General features: G+C 42.8%; 1 protein-coding gene across 1 annotated transcript in view; it reads right to left on the bottom strand.

Annotated features, from left to right (window-relative positions):
• The window catches only part of LOC141105652 (alpha-2-macroglobulin-like protein 1), a 229,058-nt gene that overhangs the window by 118,342 nt on the left and 89,357 nt on the right, over nucleotides 1-21,359 (bottom strand). The window contains exons 12-16 of the mRNA XM_073595628.1: nucleotides 21,018-21,248; nucleotides 19,799-19,865; nucleotides 12,862-13,007; nucleotides 8,800-8,949; nucleotides 1,482-1,613 (exon numbers count right to left, since the gene is read on the bottom strand). Coding sequence (XP_073451729.1) covers nucleotides 1,482-1,613; nucleotides 8,800-8,949; nucleotides 12,862-13,007; nucleotides 19,799-19,865; nucleotides 21,018-21,248 — 726 coding nt within the window. The remainder of the gene's footprint in view (nucleotides 1-1,481; nucleotides 1,614-8,799; nucleotides 8,950-12,861; nucleotides 13,008-19,798; nucleotides 19,866-21,017; nucleotides 21,249-21,359) is intronic.

The raw sequence follows: 21,359 nt of genomic DNA, 5'->3' as shown, positions 1-21,359 counted from the left end.
TTTGTTTGGTTACAGCGTCACACGACCGCGCAATTGTCAGTTAAAGGGATGCAGAGCTGTATCCCAAAAAATTCTGGGGTTGAATTGGTTAAAGTGATTGTAAAGTCTCCTTTTTTCTATAAAAATAACAAACAGGTTATACTTATGTGCTCTGTGTACTGGATTTGCACAAAGCAGCCCGAATCCTTCTCTTCTCAGGTGACTCTTCTGTGCTTCTGGCCCCTCCCTCTCGTTGAGTGCCCCCACAGCAAGCAGCCTGGTATGGGGGCACCCAAGCCGAGCTGCAGCTCTGTGTGTCCATTCAGACACGGAGCTGTGGTTTGGCCCCGCCCCCCTCTCTCCTGACTGGCTAACTGATTTTGATTGACAGCAGCAGGAGCCAATGGTGCCGCTGCTGTGTCTCAACCAATCAGGAGGGAGAGTCTTGGATGGCGGAGACACTCATTGACATCGCTGGACAGAGAAGGGGCTCAGGTAAGCATTAGGAGGGCTGAGGGGGGCTGCTGCATACAATGCATTCTATACATTAAGATAAAAAAACCTTCTGACTTTAAAACTCATTTAACTGAACAAGCTGAGGTTAGAAAGGGATTAATATGCACAGCTGCATCAGATTCTGTGAGCACCAGTTTTATTAAATCTCTCGCTATGTTGGTAGGTCATATTGCAGTTCATGGTAACAAGAAAATGTTCTATAGTTCCTTTTACACACAGTCAAAATTTATTTAAAATATAAGCACAAGGCTGAATCTCCATGAAAGTAAAAAGGGGCACTTGGCATCTATTTCTGACTCAAGCCTGACCCCCCAAACTACTAAATTCGACAGACAAATCCTTCTGGGTTCTCAAAGCTTCATGCTGCTGTGATAGATATGGGGTAGGATAACAATATTTTAGAGAAGATTGACACATGGCAGTATTCCCTTTTTTTAAAACATATGTAGAAAGAATTTTAATTTTGTCATCAGTTGGGGCTCTTTCACACCTGTGGACTCCGCCAGCGGAGAGTTGCCTCGCTGAACAGGCAGATGACCATGTCCGCTCCGCTGATGTTTGGATCTCTTTTACTTTCTGTCCCAAGAACAACTGTCCATGGTGTGTTTTTCCTTACTTTCTGTCTCAGTGACAACTGACTATGATGGGATGTCCCCAGGGCTGGTGCAAGGATTTTTGACACCCTAGGCAAAACCTAATTTTGCAGCTCCCTTGGCTCCACCCCTGACTCCACCCCCTTTGCCCTGCCCATATGAAGAGAGGACTCATTGGAAAAGACCCTGATGCTGGGAAACATGGAAGAAAAAAGGAGACAAGGATGACAGAAAACAAGATGGATAGATAGCATAATCGAAACAAGGGACATGAAGTTAAGCAAGCTCCGGGAGATAGTGGAGGAGAGAAAAGCCTGGCGCGCTATGGTCCATGAGGTCAGGAAGAGTCGGACATGACTAAACAAGTGAACAACAAATACTATGATATCATACCTTTGATAGGCGGTATACATCAAGAAAACCTTTGGGCCTTGTAGTAGAATGCTCTGAATAATAACAGCTTTCCTTCTCCTGGATTCGATAGTCATAGTCACCAGAATCCGAATAAGGAAACAGATTGTAAATCTGGAAAAAATAGGAATTAGCAGAGGTTATGAGAAATAAATACTGTACACACAAGACTGTGGCATATGTGAGCAGTGTATACAATGAATCATCCTCCTTTAAGGCACTCCCACTGTTATGCCCTGTACACAGGATCGGACATTCCAACAATAAAATCCATGTCTTTTTTCCAACGGATGTTGGCTCAAACTTGTCTTGCATACACACCGAACGTCAAGAACACGGTGATGTAGAACAAGTACGACGGCACTAGAAAAGGGAAGTTCAATACTAAGTGCGCCACCTTTTGGCTCCTTCTGCTAATCTCGTGTTAGTAGAAGTTTTGTGAGAGACAATTCACGCTTTTCAGCCTCGTGCTTTTCCGATCGTTACTGCTCTTCAGTTTGTGCTTGTGGATTCTTATCTGTTTGTCAGTGCTTGCCCCCAATGCTTACACGAGGTCTGTATAAAATTTATGGAGTACTTTTCGGGTAGGGGGGGCCATTGATATGCCAGAAAATGTTTAATAAACATTTTAAAACAATTTTTTGTATTTAAACTGAAATAATATTTCCTTTGATTTACTGCTTGTGTTGCTTTTAGCTGTCTCCTAGGTTCTCTAATGGGCTTTTTTTTTGGACATTTTCTTCACTAGTGCAAACGTAATTTATTTGATACATGAGGTGACAATCTCTTCTTCAGCGAACTATTATTATGTTTTGGGTCTGCTACACACATACCTTGTTTTTGTTGTTAATGTATGTAATGCATTACTGTTAAAAAAAACATTATTTTCAGAACCATGAATGAATTTTGCAGAGTCACGAAAATGGCATGATTGTGGCAAATTATAAAGCACTGTGGGAGTTATTTACTAAAGGAAAATCCACTTTGCACTCTTGAAACTGCACTTGAAACTGCACTGAAAGTGCACTTGTAGTGCAAAGTGGATTTGCCTTTACTAAATAACCCCCATTTCAGTGTAAACACCAACTTACCGGTAGTCCAAAAAATGATATTGAGCATTGAAAGAAGAAGCCACACATTTTTGAGTAGAAAACGTTTTACTCTGTGCACATTCACATGTGCGTTCGAAAAGGGTTTTTGAACAAATCAACATATTTTAGTAATAACATTTTTGTTTTTGACAGTACAAATAGCCTTTTTTGTGTTAAAACAGGCATGGTTAAAACCATAAAACAATACACAACTCAGGAACTTACAAAGTTCAACTTTGACAAAGTGAAGGCAATATCAGACATGAGTATGTCCAACCTTTGTTCATATTGCCTTCATCAGATGGGGTGATGTCACCCCTGTGAAAGCCAAGTTTTGAAGATGCACACAAATACTTGCCTATGTGTTTTAATTCAAAAAGGACAGTTTGTTTATGAGTAGGCAGGTACATTTCCAAAATACAATGTCAAATTAACAAGGGACACCAACACAAACCCACCTCCTAGAGGTTAAAAAATACAAGATAATAATGGTGTTGTGGTAACTTGACACAAAGCGAAAGAAAAAATTATGGAGATTACTATAAAAAAATAAATAAACACTATAACCAAAAATTCTAAACATTATTATGGAGATCTGATGAAAAAATAAATAAAAACAATTATTCATGAGATCACAAGAAATAATAAAGAAATCAAGTTGTCAGAACGCTGTGTGAATATGAGCAGCAAAACAACTTCATTATTCTAGCATTCTAAAGAAGAAGAGAATGCTCTGCATTAAAAGATTTAAAAAATTCCAGCGTGACGAATGTGCTATCTCCATTTTTACTAGACCGAGCGCTTCCGTCTCGTACTTGATTCTGAGCATGCGTGGAACTTTGTGCATCGGAATTGTGTGCCCACAATCGGAATTCACAAGAACGGATTTTGTTTCCGGAAAATTTGAGATCCAGATCTCAAATTTTGTGTGTCGGAAATTCCGATGGAAAATGTCCGATGGAGCCTACACGCGGTCAGAATTTCAGACAAAAAGCTCCCATCGAACATTTTCCATTGGAAAATCCAACCGTGTGTACAGGGCATTAGGCGCAATATGGCCATGCTCATGACACATGCATTGCAAGGCACCTTTCCTCATTCTGCCCCAAGTCCTTCACAACTCTAGCCACACCACTGGTATTTCCAATCCCACCATCTGCTACATAAATAATAATTCTGTGAGATGCAAGACAACAGGTAAGGGGTTCTTAATGCCTCTTTACCCTTGCTCCAAGGTAGTGGGCTCCTTTACTTTGTACCTTGCACATTAACCCCTCCCCACATTATGGCATTTACTCCAGTACATTTGGAATTGATTCCACATTTTGAGGAACTCTTAAAGACCCCTCTCAAATGCTGAAAGTCAAGCAGAAATGAGTATGGCAGCATGCTGCTCTTTGCAATGGAGATACCAGCCTAAACGTCTGATGTGCAGGGTTAAAAAAAAATTCTAGCTGTGCTGCTGTACATGGCAGAAATAGTGCAATACCAATGTTTCTATTTGCTTGTTCAAGTGAATAGCTAATGTTAAAGTGCATGTACAGCCAAAACATTACTTTTAGTTTTAGGTTGTATGAGAAGGGTTAGAACCCATGTCCCATTTTCATTGCTGTCCATGTCCCCACTGGGAAGATTCAACCATTTAATTTGTCCTGTTGTAAAACATTTTACAGGTATTACCAAAACAGGAATAGAGGGGAAGCCTTCCAATAGGGACACTTGTTTCGGGACAACTGTCTAATGCCCTGTACACACGGTCGGATTTGGGCTCCATCGCACATTTCCATCGGATTTTCCGACACACGAAGTTTGAGAGCAGGCTATAAAATTTTCCGACAACAAAATCCGTTGTCGGAAATTCCGATCTTGTGTACACAAATCTGACGCACAAAGTGCCACACATGCTCATAATAAATAAAGAGATGAAAGCTATTGGCTACTGCCCCGTTTATAGTCCCGACGTACGTGTTGTACGTCACCGTGTTCAGAATGATTGGATTTTCTGACAACTTTGTGTGACCGTTGTATGCAAGACAAGTTTGAGCCAACATCCGTCTGAAAAAATCCTAGGATTTTGTTGTCGGAATGTCCGATCAATGTCCGACTGTGTGTACGGGGCATAAGAAGGAAATTCCATTAAATTTGTAGACATTTACTCTCACTTCCTGTTCTGTCTCTCTGAGAGGAAGTGAAGAAAAATCTCCACAACAGATAACACCCAACATGAGTCCACTTCTCTTCTTGTCAATCCTTGTAGGACAACAAAGACTAATGGTGAGGACACCTGGTCAGGACCTCAACTGTCTGTGTACAAGGAGGTTATTCAGAGGAACACTTTCCTCTCTTCAGCTGAATATATAACCTGCGTATACTGGATTTCAGAACTGCATGTGCAGAACTACAGCCCTATTTCACTATGGAGCATGCTTCTCATGGAGTTCCTTAGACCTGCTATAACACCAGTGGCAACAGTCAACAGCAGGTAGGAATGCTGCTAGAGCGGTGTAAGGCTGGCCTTACACTTAGCAAATTATGGTCGATGATCAGATTAGGCACAGACAAATAGATCTTAACCCTCTTTCTATCAGGGTACACCTTTAAAATGAGAATCAGTGGTCCTATATATACCTGGTGCGTTTATAAATGGCATTGGATAAATTGTCTTTGGGCAACTATCTGCCCGGTAATCCTTGCGTACTGACGGGTTGCCACCTCATTCCTTTAATCCAGGACACATATGAATTACACAGGTTCTGAGGCTAATATAATGCAGGTAAGGCACCAAGTGAGTTTGATTACCACCTTAATCAGCCACAGAACCTGTGTAATTAATATGTGTCCTGGCTCCCCCAGTACCGAGCCATAATTAGACTAATGCCCCGTACACATGTTCCAATTATCGGATGACAAAAGTCGCTTTCGGACAGATCGTTTGATAATCTGATCGTTAGTACGCAGCTTTCGACAGCCGATCAGGACAGTCCGTCCAACCAAATCCGAAGGGACAAACAGGAAAACTTTGGTCGGACGACAGCCAATCGTAGGACAATCGTGTAATCAGTACAATATGCGTCCACTAAAAGTCGATCGACAAACATCACCATGCTTGGAAACATGAAAATAAACCAGAAGGACACAGGGGTCACACGTATTGGACATCATTTAAAATATGTAGCTATGCACAGTGGAAGAACCGTACAACAAAAATCTTACACACATTTTGCACTGTTGTATTCGATCTTAGTTTTATGCAACAAAATGCGAATGATCTGTCGTACGATAATCGGAATGTGTGTACAGGGCATAAGTGGCTTGGTATCATGTGGTGGCTGTGACTGGTCACCACAGTGATCACATGTTATTGTTTACTGTGTTGATCCCTCCTCTTCCCATTAAAAAAGGGGAAGGAGAGACATTGAGTGAATAGGGAAGGAATTAATGGATCAACAGCTGCAGTTTCTTTTCTTCTGTTTTAGTGACACATGGATGGTTTTGAAGGTTTTTTTAGTTGTTTCTGACTCTAGTCTTCTGTATATTAACCCTTTCACATACTGTATCCTGCACATCTGAACATTAAAGTGGTTGTAAACCTCAGACATGAAATATGACCAAATCATATCCCTCTAAAGTGTGTACTTGTCTCAATTAGGAGCACAATGTTGTTCCTCTGCTATCAGCATGAATCACTTATGATAAGTTTCAGGTGGAGAGGAGGTGCAGGTGGGGTGGGGTCGGCTGCCTCTCCCCAGTATAGGCTGCCATGCGGCCTCAGATGCCTGACCGGAGGACCTAAAGTCTAAAAGCTTCAACCCAGGGTTCCCGTGCAAGCTGACCGAGGGAGGAAGTCTATGGATCTGGTCTGGTATAGAGTGTCGCTTGGAAGTTGGAAGGAGGCTACCAGCTGTTCATGGACATTTTGTGAGTACATAAAACTGAAGGGTTCCCGGAGACTGCGTGGGGTTGATTTACTAAAGACAAATCAACTGTGCACTTTGCAAAGTGCAGTTGCACTCTGCAAGAGCAGTTGCTCCAGAGCTTAGTAAATGAGATAAACCTTCACTTTGCAAAGAATACCCAATCACATGCAAGGAAAATAAAAAAAACAGCATTTTTGCTTGCACATGATTGGATGATGGAACTCAGCAGAGCTTCTGCTCATTTACTAAGCTCTGGAGCAACTGCTCTTGCAGAGTGCAACTTCACTTTGCAAAGTGCACAATGGATTTTTCTTTAGTAAATCAACCCCATGTGTGTGTTGCTGAAATCCCCTTCTGGTCCTAGAAGCCTGCATATTGGGTGGGTGAGCTAAAGGGGACACTGGCTACAAGAGTCTTGGAGACTTAAGTCCACTAACAAAGTCCACTGAGTCGCTTCTGTTACAGAGAGACTTTTCTTTCATACAGACGCTGTATGGTTCAGCAGATAATCTGCTCCACAGTTCTACAGAAAGAGAGTTGTCCTCACTTGTGCATAGTTAATTTGGAGTATCACACTATGGGGTTGATTTACTAAAGAAAAATCAACTGTGCGCTTTGCAAAGTGCAGTTGCACTCTGCAAGAGAAGTTGCTCCAGAGCTTAGCAAATGAGCAGAAGTTCTGCTGACTTCCATCATCCAATCATGTGCAAGCAAAAATGCTGTTTTTTTAATCTTCCTTGAATGTGATTGGGTATTCTTTGCAAAGTGAAGGTTTATCTCATTTACTAAGCTCTGGAGCAACTGCTCTTGCAGAGTGCAAATGCACTTTGCAAAGTGCACAGTTGACTTGTCTTTAGTAAATCAACTCCTAATTCCCTTCTCCTATCCAAGTTCTCCAAATAAAACATAAAAACAAATCCCCCTACACTGGTCATTGGACACAGTGAGTGGAAGAGTGAGTGCACCTGGCTGTGTGAAAATACCATGTAACTGGTTGCAGGATAATCAGTGGGAGGCCCAGGGGAGTCTAAATTCAGCAACCCCCATGGGGGCAGTGCTACAAATGTGTTTGGGTAAAGTACTGCATGAGTAACTGTCAGTCAAATTATCAGAGCACTAAAAACGATCTGGAAATGACAGGTTATTTTAGACTGGTACTCAAGTAGTAAAACAGAGTCCAGGTTCTAGTCTGGTAAATGGAGCAATGATCGTTACAGTGGTCACTTCACCTCAGATCTGCAGTCACACACCATGCACTATGAAGCTGCTCTTCTGCTCTGTCACTCATTTCCAGGTTTCCCTAATGACTTGTACACACGGTCAGACTTTCTGGCAGAAAAAGTCCGATGGGAGCTTTTCATCGGACATTCCGACCAACTATTTCTGTTGGCATTTCCGACGGACTTAGATATAGAACATGTTCTAAATCTTTCCGTCGGAAATGTCGACAGAGCTTAGTCCGTCGGAAAGTCCGACCGTGTGTACGGGGCATTACACAGCAGTATACCTGTGCCTATCCACATTGATGAAACAATGTCAAATTAGCATCAAATTAAGCCTTTCATGCTGTTGCCCTGCTGACATGCTTCCTTTGCTGCTTCCTTTGCTGCTCACGTAGAGTCTGGTAACTCTTCCAGCACTGTCGATTGGTGCTAAATATTTTGGAGGAGGGACGGCAAACTAACGTCACCCCCCGGGGGGAGAGGAAACGGTAAGCGGTGACCACCGCAAGCACCTCAACCCCTACATGGGAGACGGACGGCGGGCTGACCACCGCAAGCGCCGGCGTTGGATGTACGAGAACGTGGCGGCAATCCACCACCACCCCCTGTGGGAGACTGACCTTAACTTAGGACGCAGGGGGAAGCTAGAGCCGGCCCATTTCCTCTCCTCCCAGCTTAACAGGAAGTGTGTCCTGAGACACGATTGGGTCTCAGGACCCACTTCCTTATTGGCTGGGAGGAGAATTAGGAAGACAACGTTAATTTGCTATTGTCACACAAATGGGTGGGCTTAGGGCGCAGTACTCCTCACCCCAAGTCCACCCTTTTTTGAAGCCAATTGGAGCTTCAGATTTTAATCATGTGCTTAAAAAAAATAAAAAAAACACTATTGGAATCCAAGCGTCTGGCGCCCTGCATGTAAATTAGGGGCAGGGAAAATGGATCGGGGGGCGGCCACTGTCTTACAGTATGACCAGACATAACTGGAGGACATGTTGAATCCATTGCTATAGCTCCTCTATTTTTTTTTGTAATACGCAAAGAACGCACTGGCGACCAACTGGCTTACTTTTTCATTAGTCAGCTCAGCTTCGGGTTTCATTAGCACCACACTCTTGTCCACCACCCTAAGACCACAGAGAGACCCCGGGGCAGCCTGAACCTGAAGAGACACATCTGATCCTGGGAGGACCTCATCAGGAGAGAACCCAACAGATACCTGGGGATTAAAAAAGTAGGACAAAGATAAAGATATAAATATCAAAGCTGGAGACAATAATAAAAAGAACACGACATACATTGACCTTCATAGAGGAATTTTGAAAAGTATGAGCAGCTCTTATATTAGTTCTTAAATCAATAAAAGTGGTATCACTCTAAATGCAGCACTGCAGTAATAAATCATACAATAAATAAAAAAAATCTCTTACAATAAAATTATAAGGCAGAAAATACTGCACTTACACAATAGTGTTAAATTGAAGCAATAATAATGATAAAAAAGAAAACATTATAAGGGAGATCAACTGGATTGAACAATCCCCCCTGCCAAAGGCTAGATTATGTAGGATAGGGGATGGGGGGATGGAAAGAGATGGGGTTAGGGCACCCTTATCCTATTATGGTTCCACCTAACTCCCAGAGGGAGAGGAGAAAAATAGAGTGGGAGTGGGGAGGGGAAGTGGAAGAAAATTAGAAGTTCAAAAGAATTTGCCCATTACAGTGTTCATCTTTAGCATTTTCCCACTTGCCTTGTCACAATGATATTTCAAGCGCTTGTGAAGTCACTAATCACAAATCCTGAAATCCCCTGTGTTACAGCAAGCTATACTCTGAAGTGTATGTGTTTTTTAAAAAATAATGCAGCAAAATACCCTAATTTACAGCACCGCTGTGCGGTCACGTGACCTCCCAGTTCTCTTGCTCTGAAATAGGGTATTTTGGTGCATAATTTAAAAAAAAAAAAACAGACATTGCACAGTTTATCTTGCTGTAACAGAAGGGGACTCCAGGATTTGTAATTTTATTTTTACAGCCACAGCGGATTGGCGGTGGGAGAAGAGAGGAGGGGAGGGGTGGAGAGGAGATGGCTCACACACAGACTCCCGAGCTGACAGGCAATGAGGGAGGGGGAGAGGGAGAAACTGCAGGATGATGGGGGCACATTAACTGACCACAGTATCATGGATCAGCAGCCATGATAACCGTGGTCAGCACACTAAGGGGAACAGACAGGATCAACTAGTTATTTTACAGCATAAAGGGGGACAAATGACACTGCACAAGCACTATGCCTTAAATCTTGCTTTAAAGGAACAGGATCATTTTTTTTTTCTTTAGGATTACAACCACTTTCATAGGAGCAGAGAGTCAGGGATAAAGATGGGTGGCATCTTTAAAGGGGATAGTTTGGGTTCCCCATGCTCTTGCTATAACCCTCTTTGCTGCCGTAAGAATATGCATGACTAGTTTAAAATGAGCGTTGATGCAACCTTTAGGTTATCTAGTCGAGAGCTTCGCATCGGGTTTTATATAAAGGAAATACCCTTAACCGTATAGAGCATTTGATAGACCATAATCCAAAATCATTTCACATTTGCGCAGTCCCACCAAATATGACCTTAAATAACCATCTGTTTGACATCCTCAGAAGCATTGGGTTGAGATTGCACAGGAAATTCTCAGGGGGACAAGGTACTATCAAAGAGGTTCCTTATAGTTCCTTAAGCTTAAGCCAGACTTATCAGGTAATGGTAAATCAAATCTCAAGCCCACTTTATCATGGTCAGACTATGGGATAGGGATGATAGATGTACTGTCTGTGGGGGAGTGAAAAATATGATGAATCAATTTGTGAGCGAATGAGTTGTGGGGATTAGAGTGAAATTTATAAGATACAGTAGAAGGATGCTTTTCCCTCCAAACATCTACATCACCAACATCAACTGTACTAAGGCAAAAGAGAACAAAACTTCCTGGCCATGGAAATATCCACTTTGGATACAGTATGGTTACTGGGATCATGATGATCCTTATGAAGATACATGACTGAGTTTGAGTTCCCACAAAACACTAACATAACGTGAGTAAGAGAGTCAATTACTGTGAGAAAATGTGTAAAGTATTCGGTTTGACCCAAATTAGGAGCACAGTAGGTGGCAAACATTATAGAAGAATCATAGATTGAACCCACCAGAACCAGATACCTGCCATCAGAGTCAGCAATTAGTGGTATCAAAAAAAAGGGGAGTGGGAGGGGAGGGGATAGAAGGGGGAAAAAAACAAAGAAGGGAAGATGGGAAAGAGAAAAAAAATAGTCTTTGTTGACTCACCTGGTGGATTGGAGGGCTCAGAAAGAGAGGGTATGTAGTGAAAAGCTTTTTAATAGGTCACCAATTAGTTACCCCAGCTATTGAATGTGGGGATACATGCTAAACCAGACCATGTTAGGGACACACACATACCATTTACATAATGCATTAGATACAGAGTTGCAAACATATAGAAGCACTTAAGTGGACCATTTTGAGCTGTATTTGCCTTGGTTGGCCATAAAGTCCACTTATAACAATTTTTCTTATAAGAATTTTAACTGGGCCTAGCATTATTTAGGAGTGACACACAGAGTAGCACACCAGATATTACTAACACAAGGCATTGGCTCTTGTTCCATGGGAGAACTCCCCTCTCTGTATCCTCTGATCCATTTAAACCATGATCAGGAGCAAGGCTCCCATAGATATAGTAACAGAGCTAAGTGCAGTCAGGAATGTTGTAGGGAGCAGTAGGCCCAAAAACAAAACAGATGCCCTGTTTGTGAGAATGGAGGTGTCACCAGCGAGGGTTCCAAGTAGGGTCACTACAATTTTTTTAAATTCCTGTAACATGTAGACAGTGGACAGCATGTTCTGCTAAGGGAAATGCAATGTAAGCTTGGCAGTGGTTCCATAAGATCCTAATGTAAGAGCAACTACATATTCAGCTGTAAGAGTATCAGTATTGTCACTTTGCAAAAGTAATGTCACATTAACCCTTACCAGGTCACAGATGTAAACATAACATCAAATAGTGAGCAAGCTCTGCCCTACCAGGTAAAGAATCCAGGATATAATGTCCATGTTTGTGCAAGAACGCATCCCCTCATTGTCCATAGAAAACTGTTTAACATCATAGCAAGGGACCTCTACCCACTCTCTTCTGAGGTCAGGGTAGACATGCAATTTGTTTATTTCCAAATTAGTTTTGTAATGGATTTTGACAAATTTGTTAATTTGGAAATATTCGAATTAACAAAAACCTGTTCAACAAATTTTTCTGAATATTCGTAAATCCAAATATTTGAAAATTGGTAAATGCGTAAATTCAAAAATCTGAAAACTTGTAAATTTGAATATTTGAAAATTCATAAATTTGTAAGTTTCAATATTCGTAAATTCGAAAATTCGTAAATTAGAAATGAGAGAATCTGAAAATTAGAAAATCCAAAAATTAGAAAATCCAAAAATAAGAATGAATATTCAAAAGAACGAAAATCCAAAAATAAGAACGAAAATCCCAAAATCCCAAAACCCGAAAACTGGAAAATCTGAAATAATAACTAACTAATAATAACTTAACTATTTCTATTAAATTATAGGTATTGGAATCTCCCTTCAAATTTGGCTGCCAATGAACGTAACGAATACGAATTTATTCAAAGTTACAAATTATCCGAAATAACGAATGTCGCATCTAAATGGATGGAACATACTGAATTAATAATAATAAATAACAATAATAATGATAAAAACTTTCTAATATTCTTCTTATTTATTATTAATTCATTCCGTTCCATTTGTTTTGATGTGGCATTCGTTATTTTTCGGATAATTTGTAACTTCGGATACATTCGTATTCGTCAAGGCCACTAAGGCCAAATTTGAAAGGAAATTCCAATACCTATAATTTCATAGTTAGTTATTATTAGTAATTATTATTTTGAATTTTTGTTCTTTGGAATTTCCAGATTTTCTTTCTTATTTTCGGATTTTTGAATTTCCGAATTTCTGAATTTACAGGTAAGTAAGACCAAAAAAGTGATCCTTTATTATCACTTTAACTGAGAGAGAGAGAGAAAGACCCGTTGACTCACTTTATTTTTGAAACACCTCTGTTTTTTGAATACTGTTGAATCCCAAACAAGTTCTCCATTTGGTAGTAAGATGTAAACAAATACACGTAGTGATGATGATGTTCCGGGTGTAAGAGAAAGCTTGACAGCAGTTTCACCTTGTAAGTCTATGACAGAAATAGTTATAAAGTTAATGTTTGGTAAAAAACTGTGGGCTCCATTCACAAAGTGGTGTCTTACAGCATCCGAGTATGTGGTAAGATGCCACACAGAGTTTTTCAAAAAGTGTTTTGGCATTCACTAAAAAAAAAGCTACTAAAATACGTTATTTTATGATGTCATGTGGTATTTTAGTAGTGAAAGTCTGTGGTAATTTACCACTGACAGTAGCCAGCGTCCTTAACACAGGCTGTAAATAGCTGGTTGTTAAGATGCGGGCAGCTTAACAACCAGTAATTATCATGGTTGTTAAGGAGCAGGTGGCCATCGCATCCTTAACAACCAATGAGTCATTAGCTGACAGCTGAATGTAAAAAAAAATGCCGGCAATGTAAAATTAAGAAAGAAAAATGGTGTGGGGTCTCCCCCAATGGTATGGATTTTAAGGGGTATCCCCACACCAAAATTTAAAAAAAAATGGCATGGGGTCCCCCCCAAAAATCCATACCAGACCCGTATCCGAGCATGTAGCCCAGCAGGTCAGGAAAGAGGGGGAAGAGCGAGCCCCCCCCCCCCGAACCATACCAGGCCACATAACCTCAACATTGGGGGGGGTGCTTTGGGACAAGGCCCCCTTTCCCACAACCCTGGCCAGTGGTCAGCACGGAATCTGGAAGCCCCCAGATCCTGGCTCCCCGCCTATGTGAATGAGTATGGGGTACATTGTACCCCTACTCATAGTACCCTACTCATTCACCACCAAAAAAATAAGTGTAGTGTGAAAATAGACAGTAGACAGTTTTGACAAGTCCTTTATTTAAAAAACAGAAATGAAAAAAAAAGTCCCCTGGTGTAGATCCATCATCAATCACAGTGTCCACCGCCTTGTGACCTCACCGACCGAGGGCATGCTGGGTCTTTGACTGTGATAGCCTCACCCAGGACAGAAGCTCTTGGAGGGGACTGAATGCTAGCCTCTCGCCTACCGACTATGGGCCCTGGTATTTGAGGGAGCTACAAGCATTTAGGAAGATGTTCTGTTATGTAATGCAAAAGGACATTATTAAGGGGGCCATGATGGTCTCTGCCAGCTTGGGACTCAGTAGACAGACGTATGTGAAAGGAACGCTGGTTAATGAGATCTGGAAAGCTCTGGATCTCCTGTTGTCTACTAGTCTGGAGGGTCTTTCACCCATTGTTAATTGTGCTAATTAACAGACCTATTGTCAGCTAGCAAACTGTCGGTTTGTGCTGAAGATGCCCCCAGAGCCCCCTTTTTCTTACCTGAATCCGATCGTTCCATTGACGAGCACAGGCCCAGCAGCTCCAGCCGCTGTCTCGGGTCCTCTTTGGATAGATTTATAGCAGCTGGAGCCATGGCTTCCGCTGCTGTCAATCAAATCCAGTGACATGGGAGCCGGGGGGATTGTGCTGAGTCCCGCTGTCTGTGTGTCTCCGTGGGGGCACCCGATGAAGAGGAGGAGCCAGGAGTGCCGACGGGGCACCCCAGAAAATGAGGATTGGGGCCACTCTGTGCACAACCCTTGCATAGAGCAGGTAAGTATAACATGTTTGTTATTTAAAAAAAACAAATTTTTTTATTTCAGAAATGTGTTGGGGGCACTCTACTACAGGAAGTGTGTTACTGAACTGATCACCAGAGGAAAACAGCCTAAAAAAAGATCACTAATGCATATAAAGAAAACAAATGCATAACTAATACAGCTAATAATTGGTAAGCTGAAATCATATTTGTTTGCCGTGGGTTTAATGCTGCTTTACGATTTGGGAGGAGTCACCCCTGGGTGGTTTTGAGGGTGTCGGCAGTTAAATGTTTTTCCTCACTGCAGGATTGTACCGTGGGGAAAGCCATGTGGGATCAGTGGAGTAGCACCACAGCACACCACTTGTGAAACATGCCAAGTGTGAATCGATCACTCAGTGTTCCAAGACATGGAAGAGATATCTTTGTCTTTCTAATACCAAATGTTTTGGACTGTTACATGTGATATTGCACTGATATTGCACTGATGCCCCGGGTACATGGGAAACCCCACCCCCCCTTCTCCCCCTGCATGTGGACAGGAGGTGGTGATCATTGGCGGGTTGTGAGATTTCAGGCTGCTGTGGGGATCTTCGGGATTCTCAGAGGCCAGTAAATATGGAATTTTCTGGCACCTTCCTTTTCTAATTGATTACAATCAGTGATCGGTACCACTCACTAACTGCGTTCAATTATAACTGAGGCATAGCAAACTGTGTTTACTAAGCTTCAATGTAGGAATGAACAGGAGCATCTATCTCCCATTCATTCGTTTTCAGTGCAGCTGAGGCTGCAGAGAAAGGGACTGGGGACTGTGTTTCCTCAGCCCTTTTTTTCTGTTTCAAAAAGGAGACTTTAGTGGTCTGTTTAGACCCCTGATATCTCACCAAAGATCCCCCTCCCCCATCAGCATTGTACCACACCCAATATGTAGCATAATTTATCAAGGCTCTCTGAGGGAATGGGGAACCTATGGACTTGCTGGACTTTTGGATACCTATGATGGACTAATCGCTTTTTATGGATTATTGCCAACTATGGACCCCTTGGACTCTTTGCCCCCTCCTGTGGGTTATATGTCATTATGGACGCTGCCTTTAACGGACTGCTTTAAGGACTCCGAGATCCTCCCAACAACACTGTGCCACGCCCAATATGTAGCATCATTTGGATCCCCCAACAGCACTGTGCCATGCTCAATATGTAGCATAATTTAGATCCTCCAACAGCACTGTGCCACTCCCAATATGTAGCATCATTTAGATCCCCCAACAGCACTGTGCCACCCCCAATATGTAGCATAATTTAGATCCCCCAAGAGCACTGTGTCACGCCCAATATATATCATAATTTAGATCCCCCAACAGCATTGTGCCACGCCCAATATGTGGCATATTTTTGCCTCCTCCTCTGTGCCGTGGCGTGCTGTATACACTGCAGGTCACAACCTCCCTTGTAGGGGCCCCAGTGCATTACTTTGTCCAGGGGCCCATTATGCTATGAAAATGGCACTGGTTGTAACTTGTTTATTACTGAACAAGTTAAAGAAAGTTTAAGCAAAGAAATTCCTGGCCTCATTACAGTGACGAAAGAGACTGCATTACAGAAAGTGGACATTTGAATTCAATTAAGAGTGGAGGAGAGTTAAACTCTGAAGTTTCTGTGTAAACCTGGTTGTCTCAGGGGCTGGTAGTGATTAAGGGACCGGAATCACCCTCCTGGCAGTGGTAGATACCTCAGGTATCATGGACCTCATGTGTTCGGTTGGATTCTCAGAGTCTGAAACATGAAAGACATAGGTCTATGTGAGAAGGTGGGCATTAGGGTATAAGTGGGTGCTTCCAAAGTGTTAAAGTTTTTTACAATGCAGACTTAAGTTTCTTTGGGTTAAGTGTGCTTTCTTTCTGTTACAACTGTTACAATGTTGTTGTGTACACTCTGGGTTGCACACAACAACAATAGCAGTGGTGGCCCGTTCATAAGCGGTGCAGGAGCACCACCCCCCTAATCCTTGTGCCCGGCCCCTAATCTACATGCAGGGTGCCGGACGCATGGCTTCCAAGGGTTTTTTTTATTTTGGAAGCACATGATTAGAGGCTGAGGCTCTAATTGGCTTAAAAAAAGGGTGCCCACCCAGTTCTGTGACAATAGAGAATTAATATTCGCTATTCTCTTCCTGATTCTCCTCCCAGCCAATCAGGAAGCAGGTCTTAAGACCCGATTGCTTGAGGGGAGAAGCGACCATATTGGCCGCCAAGAAGAAAGCCGCAGAGGAGGAGGAGACGCAGGGTAAGCCGTCATGAAGCCGCCGAGGAGGAGGAGACGCAGGAAGGAACCAAAGCTGCCTGTGACCTTGATGGGGTAAGTGCAGGGCTGGTGGGCGGACTAGTGAACGAAGGGGGTGGGGGGATTGACCAACCGACCGGTTGGGGGGTGGTGGGTGATTTGTTTGCCGCCCCCCCAAAAAAAATGGAGCACCAGCCGCCACTGTCCAAAACAAAGGTATTAACCTTGTTGACCAAGTTTTCCCAGCAAAACCCTGGGACCCAACGCCCCCTACAGGTCATCCCATATACATAGGGGCTCCTTTGCTGGAACACTGCAAAAATGTAGGCTGCTGGACTGAGTCCAGCCAGGACTGCTTTAAGGACTTTGCTACTACTCAGATATAATTACCCAATGGGCACTAGAGCACCTTTGTACAGGATTATGTGAGAAGTTGCTTTACAAGAACTGTTCCTGTATGTTTGCATCTCTTTAGTTAAAACTGTTCGTATTCCTCTAAATGCCTGGTCTAAAATTTCAATCAAAGTGGTGAATTGCATGCCGTATCCAAAGAACAAGGCTTACATCAGAAGACTTTTAGTGAAAAGAGATACAGTAGATTTATGCCCCGTACACACGGTCGGACTTTGTTCGGACATTCCGAGAACAAAATCCATGGATTTTTTCCAACGGATGTTGGCTCAAACTGGTCTTGCATACACACGGTCACACAAAGTTGTCGGAAAATCCGATCGTTCTGAACGCGGTGACGTAAAACACGTACGTCGGGACTATAAACGGGGCAGTGGCCAATAGCTTTCATCTCTTTATTTATTCTGAGCATGCGTGGCACTTTGTCCATCGGATTTGTGTACACACGATCGGAATTTCCGACAACGGATTTTGTTGTCGGAAAACATTTTTTATCCTGCTCTCAAACTTTGTGTGTCGGAAAATCCGATGGAAAATGTGTGATGGAGCCTACACACGGTCGGAATTTCCGACAACAAGGTCCTATCACACATTTTCCGTCGGAAAATCCGACCGTGTGTACGAGGCATTAGAGGAAAGAGATGCTGTAATAAACGGGTTATATGGCGGTTCCTAGGGACAACCATACTTGTATCATTGCTTAAAACAGCCAACCAGCCAGGAAATGGGTGATGTAGCATATGGTGATGGTTACTCTGGTAGTGAAGGGGTGTTGTGCTTATCCCCTTTACTAGTAGCTGGTTCCCCACATACTGGGACCAGACCCATGGCACAGCATACTTAGGGACCTAGCCTGTATGGCCCCTGAGAGAGAGAGAAAGCAAGCACAAATTTACAGAATGAAGTTAATTTCCTGTCTCCATTGATATCTGGACATGTCACTGCTAATTTTGCATGACCACAGGAACCTAGGCAATTAGCAAGTGAAGCTCTTAGTGTCTCCCACTAGGGTGTCTAAGCCCTGCCCACAAAGGGGTTAAAGGACTGTTGGCTACTAAGATGAGAGAGAGTGTAAGAGCTTGCATCTGTACACATGGGAAAGATACAGGCCATGGCCAATCAGTTGCCTGAAGTTCTGTTTGTTAGGAAAGCTGCTAAGCTGCATATGCTGGTCACATGTATAGTATTGAGTAACCTTCTTGCATACTTCGGTGCTCCAACACACCAGGTACAGGTCTCTTAAACAGCAGTCATAGTGTTGTTTGTGTAGCACCCTCCTAGGTAGGTGCTTAGAAGAGAGTGTGGGTTTTGGTCTTTCTGCTTACCAGGAAGATTGTCATGTAAACATAGAGTGCTCTCTGTCTACCAGGAAGCAAGATCTATTGGTTAGGTCTGCTCATTGTGCTCCAGTGCAGCTCAGCTTGTCTCAATGTCCCACACTGGTCCAATAAGGAGGCATATTGGACAGTGGGAGGGGACCTGACAAGTGAGGGCCCAGGCATTGTTACAGCCCTGGCTATTGGCAGAGGAGAGTGCTGCATTGCATGTTGGGATACTGTATAAATGTCAAGGGCACATGTGCTTGGGGTCTTTCGGCTAGAGAGCGGGGTCTCGGAGGGAGGGGACGGCTGACCCTTCTCTGTAGAGGTTGCCATGCAGCCTTGGGTAGTCGACCTAAGGGCCTGAAGTCAGAGAGAAGCTGAATCCAGAGGTCCTGCAGAGCTGACTGGAAGGGGGACATCAGAAAGGATCTGATTTTGCTGACTGTGAGTACAGATCTGTGTCTTTGGGCCTATCCTGTGAGGGCCACCCCTTCAGCTAGAAGAGTCAGTGGATGAGTGTCAGTCAAAGGGATGCTAGAGAGTGTCCTGAAGATAAAGTAGTTGCATCAAGTCTGCTGCTAGTGAGAGCAAGATGAGTTAACCCTTCTATACATGTGGCTGTATCGTAAAAGCAGTGTGTCTACTCTTCCACAAGTAATCCGGTGAGGCCAAATGAGAGTTGTCCTTATCTGAGTAGTTCAAGTTGGAGTATCCCACTAATCCCTTCTCCCACCCAAGTTCTACAATAAATATCAAAACCACAAATACCCTGGACTGTTTATTGAGTAACGAGCAAACCGGAGTAAGGGGGCAATAAGTGAAAAACCTCTAGCAACTGGCTGCAGGTAATCAGAGGGAGGCCTAAGAAGTCAACACACAGCAAGACCTATGGGGACAGTGCTACATTTGCAACAGCACTGTCTGTCCCTCATCTTTCCTTGACCAATCACAGAGTGCTTAGAATTCTGTGAACTCACCCATTCAATAAATGCAAAGCTTTCAGTAAATAGGCAGGGAAGAGAAGAGCAGGCAAAGTGGCTGCTGTGCAAAAGAACTGTATCTCTCTTCTTGGATTGCTGAAGTATATAGCGAGAGCACTATCTGTGCTTAGTAAACCAGTAAATTGTAAACAAAAGAGAGAGAGATCCAGAAGTTGGCATACACCACCTTGCACACAACTACCCACAGATTTTAAATGTGTCTTATTTTCTGGAGTTCTTCTAACAAAATGCTTTACCTTCATTTTCCTTGGAAATTGGTATTGACAATAATCCAGACTGCTCAATTGATCCTTCAGAAGTAACCTGAAAATAAATGAAAGGAGCTGAAGTTAAATTCTGCAGAAATCAGTGAGAATTGAGGCTCTAATTGACTTAAAAAAAAAGGGTGGGCTGGGGGCGCAGAGCACTGCGCCCTGAGCCCACCCAGTTGTGTGACAATAGCGAAATTAATATTCACTATTGTTTTCCTGATTCTCCTCCTGGCCAATCAGGAAACACAATTGGCTGAGCAGAGAAGCGATCCTATTGGCCACAGAGGAGGAGGAGACGACGGGTGAAGCCGCCACCCGCTGCCCGGAGGAAGAGCTGCCTGCAACCTAGATGGGGGTAAGTGGGGGGCTGGTGACCGACCGATCTGACCGACCCCCCCCCCCCCAAAGAAAATATAGCACCAGTCACCACTGAGTGAAAAGAGCTGATTGGAAGGAAGGAAAACACCCCCTTTAACACAGCACACAGGAACAGAACAGAACTGAGGCTGTAAATCACTGGAGCTCCCTCCCTCATGTCACCTCTTTTCTCTAAAGGCCCATATACACGGTCAGAAAATTTGAAGATAAATTTCGTCCGATGAACGATCTGTCGATTTTCTGATTTATAGTATGCTGCTTTTGACAGCCGATTACGAATTGGTAGACAAAAACTGGATTTGCAGGCTTCAAAATTTTTGTCTGATGTGACCACAACGTCCAATTTTCTTTTCATTAGTACAATTTTCTGTCAAAAAAAATCTGAAGAGCAAGACTAGGCATGCTCAGAAAAAAAAGAACATATACAAAACAATTCAACACATTACGTCACTTCTGACTTTGAATTCTGTCGTCAGAATATTTTCGGATGGTGAGTACCCTCTTCACTTTCGATTTAAGATGAGCATCAAACAAAAAACTGACGAAAATTCGCCCAATAATCTGACCGTGTGTACGAGGCTTTAGTGTCAGGAAAACTTGTCAGAAGTGACTTTTACAAATAGCAGAGGAACGAGGCAGCGGGGGGAAATAACACTTGGTGCTCTGGAGTGGACTGAGACAAGTACACACTATAGAGGGGTGTGCTTTGTTCATATTTCATGTCTGAGATTTACAACCACTTTAATGGTATTTGTTCAAGTTTATGAAGTACAAAAAAAATCATACTTGACAATAAGCAATTTGGATGGGAAAAATCAAGGCTTACCAGATACTGCAAATCCAAGTGCTCGGCTTTATGCTCCAGCTCTGTGCGCTTAATGATATAGTCCACCTTGGCCTCATGCTGCCCCTCACATGGAAGAACCACATGAAAGGAGTGGATTTTCAGCAAACTCTTGCTACGAGAGTAGATGGAATTAAGGTTGAGTTCAGCATAACCATAATCTGGTGTAATAAAATTGGGCACATGTTTTCGCTCTGATAGGTTTGTTCTAGCCTATAAAAGAAACAACAGTAAAAACTTATAGATAAAATATTATAACACCAACACCTACTACCTTACAATGGAATACCCACTAAGTGCAGTACAGCACCTCACATGCTTGTC

The sequence above is a fragment of the Aquarana catesbeiana genome, linkage group LG08, assembly GCF_042186555.1.
Source record: "Aquarana catesbeiana isolate 2022-GZ linkage group LG08, ASM4218655v1, whole genome shotgun sequence".
NCBI lineage: Eukaryota > Metazoa > Chordata > Amphibia > Anura > Ranidae > Aquarana > Aquarana catesbeiana.
This window is presented reverse-complemented; position numbering and strand designations above follow the sequence as displayed.